Below are 18,958 nucleotides of genomic sequence, written 5' to 3' on the forward strand. Positions count from 1 at the left end.
CTGATTAGCTCTCTACTTCTTTCTCTGTTCTTGCTGCTTCCATTGTCGGATTCTCACTAGAGTTTCTCCCGCAAAGGAATACAAGCACTGTCTCGTTTGTCGCTGTCCGAGTCCTGTCCTGTAGGCATCCGCCTGGCTTTACTACCTGTTCCCGTCTAAACTACCCATTATTTGTATTCTGTCCAGCTCGCCAGACGCAGCGAGAGGAGCTGGATACAGCTAGTGTTTTCTCTCGACCCTAGCCCTCCCTGGGGAGACCAGCAGCCAGTCGCCGCTCACTGCTACCCCCGGCCGCTACTTTGTGACGCCTACTGAAGTTCTCTAGGAAGTCTTCTGTTTGCATCGCCCTCTATGCGGGTTGTTTATGTTCGCTGTCATTCTCTGAAGGAGATCATTTGTGTTTTTCATTATTGCTTCCTGAACTGACATTAAAAGACTCTTTTGTTATATCGCTTTTGGGTCCTCACTTACCATTGCAACAGTAACACTTTTTTTATTTATTTATGAAGAGTGCAAAAGTCTGGGTATGGGACAGAATCTTGAGGATAGTAATTAAAGTTATTCATTAGAACAACATTTTCTCTCCTCTAAAATCTTTCAAAGGGACAGAACAAATCCTCTAATTGTAGAGGCACCCATAATTGATATATACTAAATCTAAAATGTAAAACATGTATGTGTGAGCATGCTTTCCGGTGTAATTGTTGTACTGATGATGTCATGATAGGGGTTTGTGTGCATTTTTGTTTTACAGGAGTTTGTGATGATTGTTGTGTTTGGTCTGGAGTACATCATTCGCATCTGGTCAGCTGGATGCTGCTGTCGCTACAGGGGATGGCAAGGTCGAATGCGCTTCGCTAGAAAACCTTTCTGTGTCATCGGTAAGATAGTAAGCATGTGTTCTGTGAGTGTGTACAGTATTTGTGTGTTTGTACAGGATGTGGGGGACTGCCATGTTGTTAAAGATATTGACAGATGGCGTAATGATTGCATCTCTGCGCTGGATTGATTACTGACCTAAACATATAGCCGTGGCCAAAAGTATTGGCAGTGACATACATTTTGTATTTTGCAAAGTTTGCTGCTTCAGTATTTGTAGATTATTTTTTCACATGTTTATATGGTATAGTGGAAAACAATGATTAGTGTTTCATAAGTTTTAAAGGATTTTATTGGCCATAACATTGAATATATGCAAAGAGTCAATGTTTACTGTGTTGATCCCTGTTCTTCATAACCTCTGCAATTCACTCTGGCATGCTGGATATCAGCTTCTGGACCAAATCCTGACTGATGGTGATCCATTCTTGCCTTATTAGTGCTCGGAGTTTAACACAATTTGTGGACTTCTGCTTGTCCTCTCGCCTTTTGAGGACTGACCACAGGTTCTCTATATGATTAAGATCCGGGTAGTTGCCTGGCCACAGATCCAAAATGTCAATGTAATGATCTCCGAGCCACTTCATTATCACTCTTGCCTTGTGACATGGTGCTCCATCATGCTGGAAAATGCACAGATCATCACCAAATTGCTCCTGGATTGTTGCTCTTGCAGGACGTTTTGATACCATTATTTATTAATGGCAGTGTTTTTGGGCAGAATTGTGAGAGAGCCCACTCCCTTGGATGAAATGCAACCCCACACATGGATGGTCTCAGGATGCTTCACTGTTGGCACGACACAGGACTCATGGTAGCGTTCACCTTCTTTTCCGGACTATCAATTTTCCAGATGTCCCAAACAGTCGGAAGGGGGCTTCATCAGAGAAAATTACTTTGCACCAGTCTTCTGCTGTCCAATCCCTTTACTTCCTGCTGAATTTCAGTCTATCCTTGATGTTTTTCTGGGAGATAAGTGGCTTCTTTGCTGCCCTTCTTGACACCAGGCCATTGTCCAAAAGTCTTTGCCTCACTGTGTGTGCAGATGCACTCACATCAACCTGCTGCCAATATTGAGCAAGCTCTACACTGGTGGTGACATGATTCCGTAGCTGACTCCTCAGGAGGAGACGGTCCTGGCACTTGCACTTTCTTCACTCTGGGACGTCCTGAAGCCTTCTTCACTGCAGTTTAACCTCTCTCTGTGATTGTGATGCTACTGCCCTGATTAGGCAAAACTGTCTGATTCCATTGTCTGCAAACCTAGTTGTTATGGCAACTGAATAAACAAAACCTCGCCTGGTCAATATTTACTTGTCATCAGAATAAGGTAAATGCCCTGGCTATTGTAATCTATTGTGCTGTAGGTGTTTTGGGTTTAGTTTTAAAACTGAATGATATCAACATTGAACATTATTATATATTTTTTTATTAATTAGAAGATGAATTCCATTTAGGGATACATGCAGTAGTCCCAACAAGCGTTTTCTTTTTTTAAATGAAACTGTGTTTTTTTAGTTGGTAGATCTTATTGAGTTGGTCATTTAAAAGTAGATCATCACACAAAAAAGTGTGGGCACCCTGTTCTTGATGATCCAGTAAATGTTCCTTTCAGGTGCAATATTATTTGCAGCAATTTCCTTGCATGTGAGGCCATTTTGATGCAAAGCGATGATGGCTGCGCGTCTTTCTTTAGAGGTAACCATTGCGAACAAGAACACAATTAATGGAAGCACTTCTTCCCTCCTTTTATAGCAAACAGTCTGCTCTTATAATCCAATCAGAATGATGGAGTGATTTCGTACTTATTTACACTTTCCCAGGTGCTGCTGATATTATTAGTGAAATAATGTTAGATGGTCATTTTGTGCCAGGGCCAAACAGTGACATTTTTGTTTTTGTGATCAAGTTCATTTTTTTGGTCAATTAAGCTTTTTGCAATTATTTAAAATGCATCTGATCACTCTGCACAATAATCTAGAAAAATGTTAAGCAACACCACAACAACTGAAGCAGAAAACCTATGTCACTGCCAATAACTGAAACACAAAATGTATGTCACTGCCAATACTTTTGGCCACGGCAGTACATAATGACTGCAAGATTTTCATGAGCTCTCTTTTAATTCTCTATTGAGGAGAGAGATTACAGGCAATAACTAACCAATGCTATTTATATTTATTATTTGTGGTATGTGGTATTGTGATGTATGAGGGTAATTTCAGGCTGCAATGTGAATTTATCAATGTGTGTTGTTTGTCATGCACTGAGCCTCTTCTCCAATTATTAAGAGTGAGAGCTCCATCAGTGACTAACTCTAAATAATTAGACAGAGAACAAAGAGCACTAATTCCCCTCCCTGCTCCAGACATGTAGTTAGCATGTCCCATTACAAATAATGTAAAGATATTTGAATACTACATAGCCCTTATTCCCTTAATGAAGCACACTTACTTAAATGTGATAATTAACCACATCCTTTATAATCTGTTCTGCCAGCAGACTAAAGGCCTCGATATTCTTCTGTAGAAGTTTTTCTTCATTCTTCATTCAGGGGTAAAAAGAAGTTCTAAACAGCCAAGCAATGGTATATGCATTCAGACACCCACCACACCGATGTGGGAGGCATTTAGAAGTACATTTAAATATGAGGACGCTACATGTAAAACCTTATAAATATGATATCAATGACTTTATGCTTCATTCTGAGTAGAATTCACATGAGGTCATTTAAAGAAGCTGTTTTAACCACTCAATGATGATTTTAAGTAATATAAGCAGTAGAAAATGCTTAATTTGTCTTGTATACGTTACAACACTATGACGCTAATGTGCTAAAATGCTACACGCAAAGTGTATAAAATTGTTAATGTGCAGAACAAATATAAAACAATGATGATAGAGGCAGGAAACCGATGGAGTGCGTACTCCAGGTAGGGAATGAGGTTTTGCCCCAAGTGAAGGAGTTCAAGTATCTCGGGGTCTTGTTCACGAGTGAGGGGACAATGGAGAGGGAGGTTGGCTGGAGAATCGGGGCAGCGGGGGCGGTATTGCACTCGCTCTATCGCACCGTTGTCACGAAAAGAGAGCTGAGCCGAAAGGCAAAGCTCTCGATCTACCGGTCAATTTTTGTTCCTACCCTCACCTATGGTCACGAAGGTTGGGTCATGACCGAAAGAACTAGGTCGCGAGTACAAGCGGGCGAAATGGGCTTCCTCAGAAGGGTGGCGGGCTTCTCCCTTAGAGATAGGGTGAGGAGCTCAGTCATCCGTGAGGAGCTCGGAGTAGAGCCGCTGCTCCTTTGTGTTGAAAGGAGTCAGTTGAGGTGGTTTGGGCATCTGGTAAGGATGCCCCCTGGCCGCCTCCCTAGGGAGGTGTTTCAGGCACGTCCAGCTAGGAGGAGGCCTCGGGGAAGACCCAGGACTAGGTGGAGAGATTACATCTCCACACTGGCCTGGGAACGCCTCGGGGTCCCCCAGTCAGAGTTGGTTAATGTTGCTCGGGATAGGGAAGTTTGGGGCCCCCTGCTGGAGCAGCTGCCCCCGCGACCCGACTTCGGATAAGCGGTTGAAGATGGATGGATGGATGAATGGATGATAGAGGCATATCTTACTTTAGACAGATGTGTGAATGGCAGACGGCACATGAGTGAATGGGCACTTTAGAAGAATTAATTCCTATAGAAGACAAAAAAATTTACTTGGTCTTGGAAAATGTCTCTAAGCGATCGTTCAGATTTAGGTACATTTGCACCAGCTCGCTAATAACTATGTACATCAATGTGTTTATGTTGACTGACTTTGACTCATTGAACAACATAAACAAAATTAGCCATTGGCCTCAAGGTCAGTGGCGAATTCTCTGGACCAGCAAATCCTTCTCTGCTGGCCTAACATGCCAAATAAATAATTTTTCAATCACCTTTTTGCCTATGTATTTTTTTATTGTTTTCCACTCTTAATTAATTTACAAACAAATAGAGAAAAACTAAAAGTTTATCCAGTCAAAATTTATTCCTTGATGCTCACAAGCGAAGAGTGACAACTGTTTCACAAATCACATGGCCAAAGCAGCGAGTGAGTCTGAGCTCCACCCCCTCAGGCCTTCAGAATTTCCATAGAATCCCTCAACAGTGCAAATTAATGCGGAACTAAAGTCAGATTGTCAGATTCATCAACCAATCAGATTGATTTATTTGTTCTTGGTGGGTGTGATCTTTAGGATATGTCCCAGTTGAGGCCTTCTTGCTGACCTTGAGTGACGCAATCATGCTTTAAGTGATGTAATTTGAAAGCTACCACGAGATCTTGCTGACCAATCGGCTTCATAATTGAGATCCTTATGGATTTAAAAACACGAGATGTTCTGTGTGACCATGTGATTGCTTAATTTATTAAACAGGAAAGTACTTTTTGCATTGTTATAGCAACATCAAGAGTTTTCTAAGTGTAAATTAGGCTGCTTGAGCATTCAGTGTCGGATCATGTTTTGAAAAGTAGTGCCCTGTTCCATTCAACTCGATAAGTCAGATTTTACCACATCCTACTAGGAAAAGTGAAATGGAATGCATCTTGAAGTCAGAATTACAACTTGTAGGCTCATGCAGAAATTCTCAACTCCGATTTCACTGAGATACAGGGGCATGATGTCACACAAATATGTCGACACTCAGGGAGATATACAAAGTAAGTGATAAACATTCACATTATTAAGTAATATTGATAAATGAGTTTGTTTCCACTTTACATGATATTAAATCTTGTTTAACACACACCTGCAGAAACAGGTGTATAAAACATTATAATCTCTTTTGATAATTGTACACCTGTAGCACAAATGTTAGTGCTGCAGCATTTTTTATCAGTTAGGTTGCTAGGAGACATCTCTAATGAGAGTCAAACCCCTTCTAAGCTAACGGGACCATTACAGTTTTGAATATCGGGGAATGGAATGCATTTATGGTCGGAGATATCAAGTAGGAATATACCACATCCAACCTGAATGGAACGCAGCATAACCATGTACCCTGACAAAACGAAATTTTAATCGCAAATATTATTAGATAGTTACCCTTCTGTCGCTCTCTCCACGTTGTGTCGGAGAAGCGACACTAGGGGTCTCTCTTGAGCGCCGATATCCACCTCTGATCTATGAAAAAAGGCCAATGAGAGTTGGCAGCCAGTATTTGCATGTCCCGCCCCCGGACATACGGGTATTTAAGCGGCGCAAATATGGGAGTTCATTCAGAAAATTTCTTCGGAGCCGATGGTCTGTCTGCAGTTTGCTGCGAGTTACACACCACTATTACGTTCCTGTGTCCTCTGACGATCTGCATGCTGTTGGATTTTATGGCGCACAACAGCGGCTTTCTCCTACTTTGCACGGCGTGCATTGTTGCCCCTGAGCGCTTCGACAGCGCAGACACACACACATACTGTGTATTAAAAGAGTTATTTCCCTTAAAAGAGTGAATTTCTCTAAAAGAGCAAAACACAGCGGTGTTGAACGTCCTTTTCAGGACGCGTCTTTTTCAAGATGCCCTTCCGCCCCTGTGTTGTTCCTGGATGCGGTAGAGTGCTCTCCGCTTCAGACGGCCACAGGCGCTGTCTCGTGTGTTTGGGCCACGATCACACTGAGGCGGCGTTTGTGGATGGCTCATGTTCTCACTGAGAGAACATGACCATGACCACGTTGCGGTCGCGGCTTGCTTTCAACAGAGAGCAAGCCACCCCAGCTGCACCCCGCATTGCTCCTTCTTCCCACGGGATTGAGGACGATGCGGTTGGCGCTGGGGGCGGCAGCGGGTGCAGTTTTGCCGGGTAGCCCCCCGCGAACCTCCCGTTCCCCGACACGCTCGCTGGTCCCCGTCTACGCTCGCGGCAATAGCGGCTCGCCTCACGGCCCGGCTGTCTATCCTCCCGTGCCCGAAGCAGATGAGCTCGCCGCTGCATCGGAGAGTGTGATGTCTGATGCCGAGGACTTCCCTGGACTGCCGCCTTCGGGCCAGCAGGCCCAGGCTGAGGCCGACGCTCAGATGTCTGACATGCTTTCCCGGGCCGCCGTGAGCGTGGGGTTGGATTGGAACCCTCCATCCTCCCCACAGCCTTCACGGTTGGATGACTGGTTCCTGGGGGCAGCGTGCCGTTCGCGGCCACGCATCCCCCGGTCCCGTTTTTCCCGGAGGTGCATGACGAGCTGACGTCTACGTGGAGAGCCCCGCTCTCCACTCGTCTAGGTGCCACCCGCTCCACTCTCACCACCCCCGACGGCGGAGAGCGCCACGGATACGGGGCGATTCCCCAGGTCGATAGGGCAGTTGCGTACCATCTATGCTGGCACCCGCGCCCAGACCTCTGGAACCTCCACGTCTGGTCCCTGGACGGGATGCGGAAGAGCTAGCCGGCTTACCGGTGACCGTTGTGAATACAATCAACAAGCCAGAGCCCCCTCTACCAGGCACCTTTATGCCCCAAAGTGGCGCTCGTTCGCAAATTGGTGTTCTTCCCGAACCGAAGACCCGCAGAGATGCGCGATCAAGTCAGTGCTCCTGTTCCTACAGGAGAGGCTGGACAGGAGGCTGTCCCCGTCCACCCTCAAGGTGTATGTTGCCGCCATTGCCGCCCACCACGATCCTGTAGATGGCAAGTCTTTGGGTAAGCACGACCTGATCCTCAGGTTCCTGAGAGGCGCCCGGAGGTTGAATCTCTCCCGGCCAGGCCTAGTTCCCTCCTGGGATCTCTCGGTAGTCTTGGCAGGACTCCAGAGACCACCCTTCGAGCCGCTTGAATCAATTGGACTCAGGGCCCTCTCTCTTAAGACGGCCCTGCTGATCGCGCTCGCCTCTATCAAGAGGGTCAGGGACCTGCAAGCGTTCTCTGTCAGCGACAGTTGCCTGGAGTGATCCTAAGGCCGCGACCGGGCTATATGCCCAAGGTTCCTACCACACCATTCCGAGATCAGGTAGTGAACCTGCAAGCGCTGCCCCGGGAGGAGGCAGACCCAGCCCTTTCATTGCTATGTCCAGTGCGCGCCCTGCGCATTTACCTGGACCGCACACAGAGCACCAGACGCTCTGAGCGGCTCTTTGTCTGCTTTGGGGGACGGCAGAAAGGGAATGCCGTCTCCAAACAGAGGCTCGCCCACTGGGTTGTTGACACCATCACACTGGCTTATCACACCCAGGCCGTGCCCCTACCCTTGCGGGTCCGAGCTCACTCAACAAGGGGTGTTGCGTCCTCATGGGCACTGGCCAAGGGCACCTCCCTAGCAGACATCTGTAGAGCCGCGGGTTGGGCAACACCCAACACCTTCGCGAGGTTTTACAACCTCCGCGTTGAGTCGGTTGCGTCTCGTGTTTTCTCAGGTCCGAGCCCGTAGAACTCGGTAACACTTAGACTGACCGGCCGGGTGGATCGCTTGCGCCCTGCGCCCTTTTCCTGACGTCAAGGTTAATTAGTGCGCCTTTTTTCCCAGGGCGCCCCACTCCAAGTCGGGACCCTGGTCGATTCCTCCCCAGCCCTCCGGGTCCACGGTTCAGCGGAGGAACTCGCCGACCCAAGCCACTGCAGGTACCCTGTTGGCTACCCTGTACTGGTATAGGTGCTCCACAGGTAAGGCCTCCTGCTCGGACTCCCCCTGTGTGTAATTCCACGGTTCTGTTCCCTTACGAGCAGACCCCCGTGTCTCCCTTAGGCAGTTACAGCTGCCCCGGTCGCCGTGCTGTAGCAACTCCCCCCTTTCGAGGCTGGATCTACCACCGCACCATACTTTCCACACGAGTCCTAAGACGGCCGTGTGACGTGTCTACCACTTTTCCTCCCCAAGAAAAAGGGCAGGTGTGGTCTCCGCAGGGTCTGGGTAAGACCCCCTTCCCTATATGCGTGTAAGGGCCCGGCTGTGATTGCTCTATTCGAGAAACATAGAGAGAAAGAGGCCCAGCCAGGCTGGCCCGTTCCCATGTTGGCAAACATCGCCTTGTTCCCCTCTCAGGGTAACTAGAAGGATCCCGATGTTCGTATGGGGCATTGGGGAAGGGTACGTGCAGCCAGGTACAGATGATGCGTGGCACTGGATGAATCCCTGCCCGCCTCTGTATCGGCAGTCCACGTACACGGTTCAGCACATGGCAAGATTGGAATGGGTCCCCTAGTGTCGCTTCTCCGACACAACGTGGAGAGAGCTACAGAAGGGGAACGTTTGGTTACGTATGTAACCTCCGTACCCCGAGAGAGGGAACGACACGTTGTGTCTTTCCTCCGCCATGTCGCTGAACCGAGCCACTGTTGTGGCCTGACCATTTCCGGCTCCTCAGAAAAATCCTGAATGAACTCCCGTATTTGCGCCGCTTAAATACCCGTATGTCCGGGGGCGGGACATGCAAATACTGGCTGCCAACTCTCATTGGCCTTTTTTCATAGATCAGAGGTGGATATCGGCGCTCAAGAGAGACCCCTAGTGTCGCTTCTCCGACACAACGTGTCGTTCCCTCCCTCGGGGAACGGAGGTTACATACGTAACCAAACGATTTTTACAGATATTATAGACCTCCTTGGTAGATTCATATGAAAAATTATGATTTTTGAATGTCTGTTCGGGATTTTACAAAACAGTCATGCTGCAGTTAAAACTAGGCTTGCTTTAGCATTATGTGTCCTTTCAAGTTCTGGCTGTTATGCGTTTTTAAAATGTCAATTGGTATTACTAGTTAGCTGAGACTTAATGTATGATGCCCAAAGTCATAGTGTGTCTTATTCATTGTGAAACTGTGGCTTCTTAATGACATGAATCACACTGAAGGCCTAAACTTTGAGCTTCAATTAATGTTCACATTAATCAATGGGGAAAATGTGATCTCAGTGATTTGGGCCACAGCTTGATTATTGGTGCCAGATGGGCTTGTTTGAGTATTTCTGTAACTGCTGATCTCCTGGGATTTTCACGCACAGCAGTCTCTAGAATTTACTCAGAATGGTGCAAAAAACAAAAAACATCCAGTGAGCAGCAGTTCTGCGGATGGAAACACCTTGTTGATGAGAGAGGTCAACAGAGAATGTCCAGACTGGTTAAAACTGACAAAGTTTACGGTGTCTCAGAAAACTGCTCTGTACAATTGTAGTGAAAAGAATAGCATCTCAGAATGCAATATTGAGATGCGGGTTGGCGCTGTTTTGGCGGTACGAGGGGTACCTACACAATATTAGACAGGAGGTTTTAATGTTGTGGCTGATCGTTGTGTGTGTGTGTATAGATATATATATATATATATATATATATATATATATATATATATATATATATATATATATATATATATATATATGTGGCCCAGCTGCAAAGAGAATTCTCTGATGTGTTCTTTCCCCCTCCTGATCATACAAACCTTATGAAACAACATATCGTAACAACCCAGGGGTAGTGGTACACAGTTATCCCTACCGATTACCCAATCACCTGGCAATGATTGTCTCTAACAGCTGCTTGTTATTGCAGTGAGAGTGGAGACGGGCTTTAAAAGTGAATGGGACGCCAGTGAAGGGGAGAGCTACACACAAACACACACTGAAAGAGCGTGTGCTGAGTTGCGCTGAAAAGCAAATTGTTTGACTTATTGTAAAAATAAATAACCTTTGAGTTTAATTTCACCGTGTCCCATTTCCTCCTTGCACCCCATCCTAAGACCTTTGTAGCACCTTCCTTGTCTGACTTTAGACTATGTGTTCTGTCAAAAAAGAACAACCTAATTAGACATGATTCTGCCATCAGTTTCCTTGTTGCATTTTTTGGTAAAGTGTAAAGTGTGTTGTCAGGCATAGGTGTTGTCATGGAACAATTTTTGGTGTTGTATTACAAGGGGTGAAATCTAAAACTACTGTAAATAAATACAAAGAGACATTAAAATAAAAGCTAATGTAAAGCTGAGTGGTATTGCTATTGTGAGATAAAGTCAATGAGAGAAGGGCTTCACAATATTGCATCTTTTGATGCATCTACTATTCTATGCTTTATTTTATATTGAATCCATTTAATCAGTGACTGACTGCAACTATCATTTCTACAAAATTTTTGTCCAATAATCAAAGTATTTATGTTGTGTAACAGGTGTAAAAGACTATGCCTGAACCCTTGCTATCTCCTTTCTGTATGTTACAGACATTATTGTACTTATTGCATCCATCGCTGTGGTTTCAGCTGGTAGCCAGGGCAATATCTTCGCCACATCTGCACTTCGCAGTCTTCGTTTTTTACAGATCCTGCGCATGGTGCGTATGGACAGGCGAGGCGGTACCTGGAAACTGCTGGGATCTGTAGTCTATGCTCACAGCAAGGTATGATATGACATGTTGGTGATCTTACAAGAGAAACCATGAATAATATTTTCAGTGCAATTCCTTACTGATGCAGTTGGATTTACAGATGTAGCTGTTGGAAATATGGGAGACAGGGTCTACTTTCTACTCCAGTAAATATTTCTCAGTGTAGGTTAATTTTTAAAAGTCTAGAATGTCTGTACAGCTGTCAACCTTAAGGTCTTGGATAAAAAAAAAGATAGTGAATATTTCCACCATTATTGTCCAGAAAAAAAAGTACAGTTAAACAAACATTGACCTTTTTTGACAACATGTTCTGCTATATGAGGTAAGCTGTCACTGGAACCTGCCATTAAACGCCCTAGTATATACATTTCAGCTAAATCGAAGAATTAAAACAATTATGAATCACAACATTTAATTAATAAAAGGAGTACATGTTAAATATTCGAAACCCTTGTAAAAAATATATCTAATATAACCAGAAAATGGTTCAACCTTTAGGTTTAAATCTCTTGCTTTAATTTATGCAAGTGTGGTTTAATTGGGTTCACTTGTTTACCCAACCGCTGTACTGAATTTTTGTTTAAAGGATAGAATTTACAAAAAAAAATTTCTAAGGGGGTTTGAACTATACAAAGCCATTGCCAGAGAAAACACATATTTGTGCATTGGACATGTAACCTTATAGTTATTGTGATATAGCCCTTTGTGATGAATTCTCCAGCCCTGGTCTCCACTATATATCCAAATATATATCCATAGTGCATAAAAAATTGGAATTGAGGAAGAATCCCAGGGTTAAAGCTATAATGAGAAAAAGTACAGCATTCTCAGGTCATAGCATTGCGTGTGAGTTTTGATCTGCAGTCAGACATGTGACCCCACAATCAACCTTTCTCTCCAGCACTGCTGGGACTGAAACTCCAGCCACGGGCTGCAGCCAAACCACATACTTCCTCGGCCCTCAGTTCCCCGCCATTTAGTGGAGAGATTATGGTTCCCCACAATGAATCACTGTGGTCTATATAATAGCAGAGTTACTTGTTTCGATCTCCTCTCAGGCTTAAGCATTACATTTTCCTGACATATGTCAAATCTCTGAAAATATTACTTTAACTGGTTGGATGTTTTATTTTGTAATGTCTGCTTTCAGGAGCTTGTGACCGCCTGGTACATTGGCTTCCTGGTGCTGATCTTCTCTTCATTCCTAGTCTACTTGGTGGAGAAAGAATTTAACACACAGTTCGCCACGTATGCCGATGCTCTTTGGTGGGGTACGGTAAGTTTACCTTAAAGGCTTATGCGTCCTCATTCTCCCTTCCTTAGCCCCTTCTCATTCAATATGTTCATTTTTTTAATATTTTTAATATAGCAAAATGTTTTTTATTTTGACAAATTCAGGGCTGAAAGGGCTGAATTTCAATTAAATACATTATTTAAAATGTGCAATTTTAGTTGTCTTAAACTAGAATCTCTCTCCCCCTAATTCCAACTGCGACCAACAAACAAGTAGCAAATCATGTTTCATGTTTCACAGCGCTGCTGCAATGTTTTCTGAAGTCAAACAAAGAATCTAAACTAGTTAGTCCACTTGAGCATTCTCCCATTCCATCCATCACTCATTCTCACCACTTACAGGCTGGGAAAGTGAAAGGGCTAAGTTTTTTTTAACCTCCTATGCTTCTATGTGATGATGAACTCCAAATCCCATGCTGCATTGCAATGTAAACAATATGGCGACACGCTTACTCAGCAACCAAGTTCGCAATCACATCTTATCTATCATAATCAATAATTATAAACATATAAAAATCACATTATATGTTTGATAACATATAATCTGTTTTCCAGTGCATCTGCTGTGAAATATAAGTTGACATTTACAGCATGCATTAAAAAATCAGTCAGTACAGTAAGAACTTTTGTGCAAAAAATACATCAACACATGGAAAAAACAAATGGGCTGTTCAAGCTATTTCGTGGGGCCTTTTTGTACTTACCCCTCCATTTTTTTATGAGGCACATTCCACCTTGAAAATTTTGAAAGTTTTGGTATGCTTGTTTTTTTTTTTTATGTGTAACCTGTGTCCCACTGTATTTTATTAATCAAAAGGTAATATGAGTTACAACCATAAGCTGTGTAGAGGTTAAGTTGTTGTGGTACACACAACATAACTGGTCATGGTTCCTCACCAGCTGACTTAACATATCAATGCATGTAATCTCAAGCTCCTACCAAGCACTGAGAAGCAGTTTAAAGGTGAGGTGAGGTCAGCTGAAGGTAAAGTGTCCTGCTGTATAACTCTGAGAATACTGAGACAAATTAGCGGTGGGCCAATATTCCACTGCCACATGGTATTTACTCTGGGCTGAGCCCAAGCCAGTGTCTGGAGTTGACAGGCAGCCTTCAGAGGAGCAAAACGGGAGTAAAGGAGTCTGACTAGGTGGGTGAGCTCCCGCACTCCTGGTCTTTGCCTCAGTGCAATGCGAAAGCCCGCAGTGCTCTTTGCATTTGACAAATCACTCACTTTTACTGGATGTGTTGAATTTGCTTTGGCCCGGGCTTTGTTTAAGTATCCCCTGCCTGCAAGAATCCAAAGCGCTCACTTATGAGTGTGGAAATGAGCGTGAGATGAAAAGCCACCAAAGTATTTCTCTTGCTGTAAGATGGATCTAATTCTGTGTGTCTGCGTGGCCATAACTTTAGAGAACAGCTTGTTTTAGCTAGTGTTTATGGGTGTTTGGTATGGCTCAATGGGCAGAATTTAATTAGAGTGGAGCTTGACTTGGCTTTTATTGATGAATGTCCTTTTTGGTGGCCTTTGAGTTGAAGAATCAGTATAGATATACCGAGACAGCTTAAAATGCACTCTGGCTAGGATTCAGCCTATTCCCTTTGTTTTTGCCATGACGTAGAGCATTTTTAAATGTATCAATATGTATGTAGACATAGCCTGTGGTTGATTTCCTGAAAAAGACCTGACCTAAATAAATATAACAATTATAATTTACAAAAATTATTAATGACCAATTGCTTCTAATTAATAATCAACCAATTTAACGACTAATTAATATAATATTTAATCATTAATATTAATTGAATTGTGATTAATTATATGTAAAAAAAATTACGTAAAAAAAAAAACAATAAATCATCCCCCCAGAACGAAGGAAGTTTCCTACCAATGGAGCAATTCAAGCTTGAAGTATCACCTTCATGTTTTGCTAGTCCCAGTCAGCAGAGGGCTGACTGGGACTACTTAACTGTACAGGCAAAGCAGAACTGGACAGGCAACAAACCTCACTTACTGACAGTAGCATACAGCACAAGATGATGCAATCTAAACAGCTGGTCGGAGAACAATGGAACACAGACACTTTTTGTATCGCTTAGTCAATGCTGCAATTATTTGTAATAATAATAGTGTTTTTTACTTATCTGTATTATTGTATTCATTATATTTAAATATATGTATTTATAATTGTTTAATTATAACTAATTATAATTATATTATAATTTTTGTACTGTGCAAAAGTTTTAGGCACTTGTGAAAAATGTTGCATAGGATGTCTTAAAAATAATGGCATAATTACTTTTCATTTATCACTTAATGTCATACAAAGTCCAGTAAACATATAAAAGTTAAATAAATATTCGGTGTGACCACCTTTGCCTTTAAAACAGCACCAATTCTCCTAGGTACACCTGGACATAGTTTTTTTTTTTTGGATGTTGCAGATAGGATGTACCAAACTTCTTGAAGAATTCGCCACAGTTCTTCTATCTGTTTAGGCTATCTCAATTGCTTCAGTCTCTTCATGTGTTTAGGCTATCTCAATTGCTTCAGTCTCTTCATGTAATCCCAGACTGGCACAATGTTTAGTCGATGTTCAGTCTAACCCAGTTCAATGCTGTATGTCTGTGGTGCATTAAGACTTTATATTTAGCAAAATGACGATTATGTCTTTGACTTCCTTGGCTTTTAAACAGTACAGTATAGAAAGGTTGACTCTTTACATTCCTATGTCTTTCTTCAGATCACCCTCACCACCATTGGATATGGGGATAAAACTCCTCAGACCTGGACGGGGCGACTTCTCTCTGCAGGCTTTGCTTTGCTGGGCATCTCCTTTTTTGCTTTGCCTGCTGTGAGTAACTATAACCTGACATACAGTATGCTGGCATTAGTGTAGATTGCTAGAGATAAAGATGAATGAATTAATGAAATAATTAACAAATTAATGAATTAATTAATGCAACAAAACATAGATAACTATCAAAAACCAGTGCATTACAAAAATCCGATGACACATTACAATATTTAAACATAATATTTTGAAAGAGTCTGTATTTTCTCTAGTTTTGAGGTCTAAAAGTAAACAGACATATTAAATAGTATATATTATAATTAAAGGTGTTTACATTCAGAGAAAAATCAGGCTATTGAGCAGAAATCTATGTGTGCTATGAGTGTTTTTATGATCTCTTTACCTGAAAAAGAACAATGTTTAAGGCTTATTGTCAGCTTACTAGCATAATCGGTGCAAGATTGTGCATGTAAACCCAGTCAATGAATGAATGAATGAATATGCTTTGAATGGCAGACAAGTGTGAATTTTTTTATTTGTATTTTTTTAAATAAAAAGCTTAAACTCATTAAAGCCATTTTATTAGCCTAGGCTCTTTGTACTGTGATCATTTTATGAAGTGTTTGAGAACTGACAGTATGTGTGGCTGTAATGCCCTTGATTGGCCTGTCTGGCTCACTCGTCAAGAGTTTTGTAGCTCTTTTTGCACACTCTCAGTCTCTCTTAGTTCAAATCACTGGATTGAACCTTAGTAATAATGGACATTTGTGTTCTTGCTGTGGGTGGATGTGGGTGTAGGGTATTCTTGGCTCTGGCTTTGCACTGAAGGTCCAAGAGCAGCATAGACAGAAGCACTTTGAGAAGAGGAGAAACCCAGCAGCCAGTCTGATACAGGTAAGCTCACCTCATCTGAAACACATGCGATCAGTCAAGCATTAAGGATAACCGCAACTCAGCACTTATTCATCCATTAGAATTCAATATAGAATATATTTTATGATGTGGAAGGTTGATTCTGTTTACCTAAAACAGACTTTTTATGTTTTAAAATTGCTGGTTGTTAAAGGAATACTTCACCCAGTAATGAAAATTGTACCTCTCATTCATGATGTTACAAACCCCAATGACTTTCTTTATATGAAACACAAAAGGAAATGTAAGAAGAGACTGCAGTGATACAAAAGACATGAAACTAGCATAATGTAAAATATTGGTTGCAATGGACAACAGTCAAATATACAGTAACACCAATTGACCAATCATATATCCTTCACCATTGACTATGACAATCAAGTAGAGAGCTGTGTAATAAGCCCATTTAAAGTGCTCAAAGATCAGATTCACTGACGCAGTTTCTTTATTAATATCAAACCTTATTTGTCTGTCATTTACTAATAATATAAAGGTATGTATGAAAAACATATGCACCATATTGTACATTTTTATCATCAGCTTTAACTGAATAATTTGCTCAATTACATAATGAAAACCATGTTCATTTTTAAATGAAAGAAGAGAAAATAAACAATACGGTGGGCATTGATTACACTGATAACTATTATCTTCTGTTAGAGCCAAAGGAAACACTTGTAGATATTTATGATGTGTTTCCACGGAAGGAATTCTGAGCAAGAGCCTCCCAAAGGACAATAGCTCTTCCTAATGGACGATGTATCCTTCTCTTCTAGCCGGATAACCAGATTTACTCCAGGAAAATGTGCACACACACATACACACTGTAGCCCGCACAAGGTGAGACAGTCACAGTGCAAGTCAAACTGCGTTTTATTGCAGGCAGGCAAAAGTACAATCAAGGGGCAAATCCAGTGAAGAGTAGTCAAGGGGAGCGAGAGGTCGAAGCCGGGGAATCGGAGAGAGTAAAGGGGGCAAATCCGGGAGAGTAGTAGAGGGGAGCGAGGGTCAAAGCCGGGGTAAACAGGATCAGCGAGACTGGGCTAGAGGGAGCAAAAGACAGGGGAACAAGGGGAGCTGGCAAGCTAAGGGGTAAACGAGAGGAGTTTCAGAACTAGACGAGACTAGCGGGGGGCAAAGACACGGGAAACTAAATACAATAACCAACCACCGTGAGACGAAAGGGTAGTGATATATATATAGGGGCGAGTGCAGGTGTAAACCATGACAGGTGATGAGACGAGTGCAGGTGAAACTAATGTGCAGGAGTGCAGATGACGCGAGTGCAGGTGGTCATAATGTTCTGGGGGATTGGAAACGCGTGAGAAACTCGAGGAAGGGAGATTGCCTACGAGCATGTGAGTGAGTAGGTGCAAAGTGGGTGTGAGGGCTTGAGCGAGCAAAAAGAGCGTGCAAGCTCGAGGGGGCGGAACGAGCGTGGGAGCTCGAGGGGGCGGAACGAGCGTGGAAGCTCGAGGGGGTGGAGCGAGGGAGCGGGGTTCGTGACACACACACATCTACAAAATATTGAGGTCCTGTAATATTATAGAAATGAGTTACTTCCTTTGGCTGCTGTTGGAAACCCATAAGCAATTTCCCAAATATTTTAACCACCATGACCTAAAGTGAAGTCTTTTCTTTCTCCAGGTTGTTTTCTGATATTGCAGACAGAGAAGATCTCATATATTCACTGGTCCTTGTGTTTATTTTCTCTTTTCTTTCTGTTCTCTCTAACCCTGTTTTTAATTTTCTTTCTTTTTACAAAAGCCTTTCAGTGGAAGGCCAATCCAGCCTCAATTACTATTTTCAGTCATCGTGTATTTTGACCACGATGTGTTCTTTAAGGTATAACGTTGCAGGAACTGTGTTAGTGTGTTATTTCAAGGCCCATTGTTTCAATTTAACCTGTTGATACGCAATTCCCCCGCACGTGGTGGTGACGTCACTCTGCTTACGTTTAATATATCATTTACTGTCTATAAATGTAATTAATGTTAACAAATTATACATCTTTTCAAAGGTCAAAGGGTTCAACTTTAATATCCGATCTCTGTTTCACGATAGCAATGCTCCAGAAACAGCAGTTTAGTTATTTGTGCCAGGAGTACAAATGAAAACATGCAATATCAAAACGGGACTTCAAACCTTTGTTATGAAAACGCAGTCGCCAGATGTATCCAGTTTGCCACACTTGGGTCAATTGTCCATGACAAACGTTTTCTGAAAAACATCCAATAGCACTTTTTGTCCATAAAAGTGATACATCTGAGAAATATTGATATATTCTTCATTGTTTACATGAGATCTTGCCTGAAAGAATTACCTTTCATCGTCGTTCTTCAACAAACTATGCAATCTGAGCAGCATTCATGTTGTAAAACTGTGTTTTATGTTATATATTAGAGTCTCATAAACAAAAAATAGACTTTTTCTCAAAGTCTATTTTTAAAAATGCAGCATAGTTTTATTCGTAATAGCCAAGCAGTGCAGTCAGATTTTGTGTCGTCTTGAAAGGCAGAGCCTTAATTTTACTCTGTAAACCGGCAGCGACTGTCAGAGAAAAAAGCTTGCAGGAACCTCAGTTTTTGTTAGATAATCTTTAAAGAACTTCTTTAGACTTGTGGCTTTGAGATCATTGTATTTCTGTGTTGTCTTGGTACTTTTATTATTGTTTTTTTTAGATTATAATAACATGTTCAGCACAAAATATTTCCAATACTATAAACTTCAGCTTCTCTAACTTTAAAAAATAACAACATATATGAATT

General features: G+C 42.5%; 1 protein-coding gene across 5 annotated transcripts in view; it reads left to right on the forward strand.

The window, feature by feature from the left end:
• LOC127617971 (potassium voltage-gated channel subfamily KQT member 5-like) overlaps nt 1-18,958 on the forward strand; it is a 175,306-nt gene that overhangs the window by 129,364 nt on the left and 26,984 nt on the right. For all 5 annotated transcript variants that reach the window (XM_052090166.1, XM_052090164.1, XM_052090167.1 and 2 more), the window contains exons 3-7: nt 755-881; nt 11,029-11,204; nt 12,343-12,468; nt 15,228-15,338; nt 16,077-16,172. In XM_052090166.1, coding sequence (XP_051946126.1) covers nt 755-881; nt 11,029-11,204; nt 12,343-12,468; nt 15,228-15,338; nt 16,077-16,172 — 636 coding nt within the window. The remainder of the gene's footprint in view (nt 1-754; nt 882-11,028; nt 11,205-12,342; nt 12,469-15,227; nt 15,339-16,076; nt 16,173-18,958) is intronic.

This window comes from Xyrauchen texanus, chromosome 24 (genome assembly GCF_025860055.1).
Source record: "Xyrauchen texanus isolate HMW12.3.18 chromosome 24, RBS_HiC_50CHRs, whole genome shotgun sequence".
Taxonomy (NCBI): Eukaryota; Metazoa; Chordata; class Actinopteri; order Cypriniformes; family Catostomidae; genus Xyrauchen; species Xyrauchen texanus.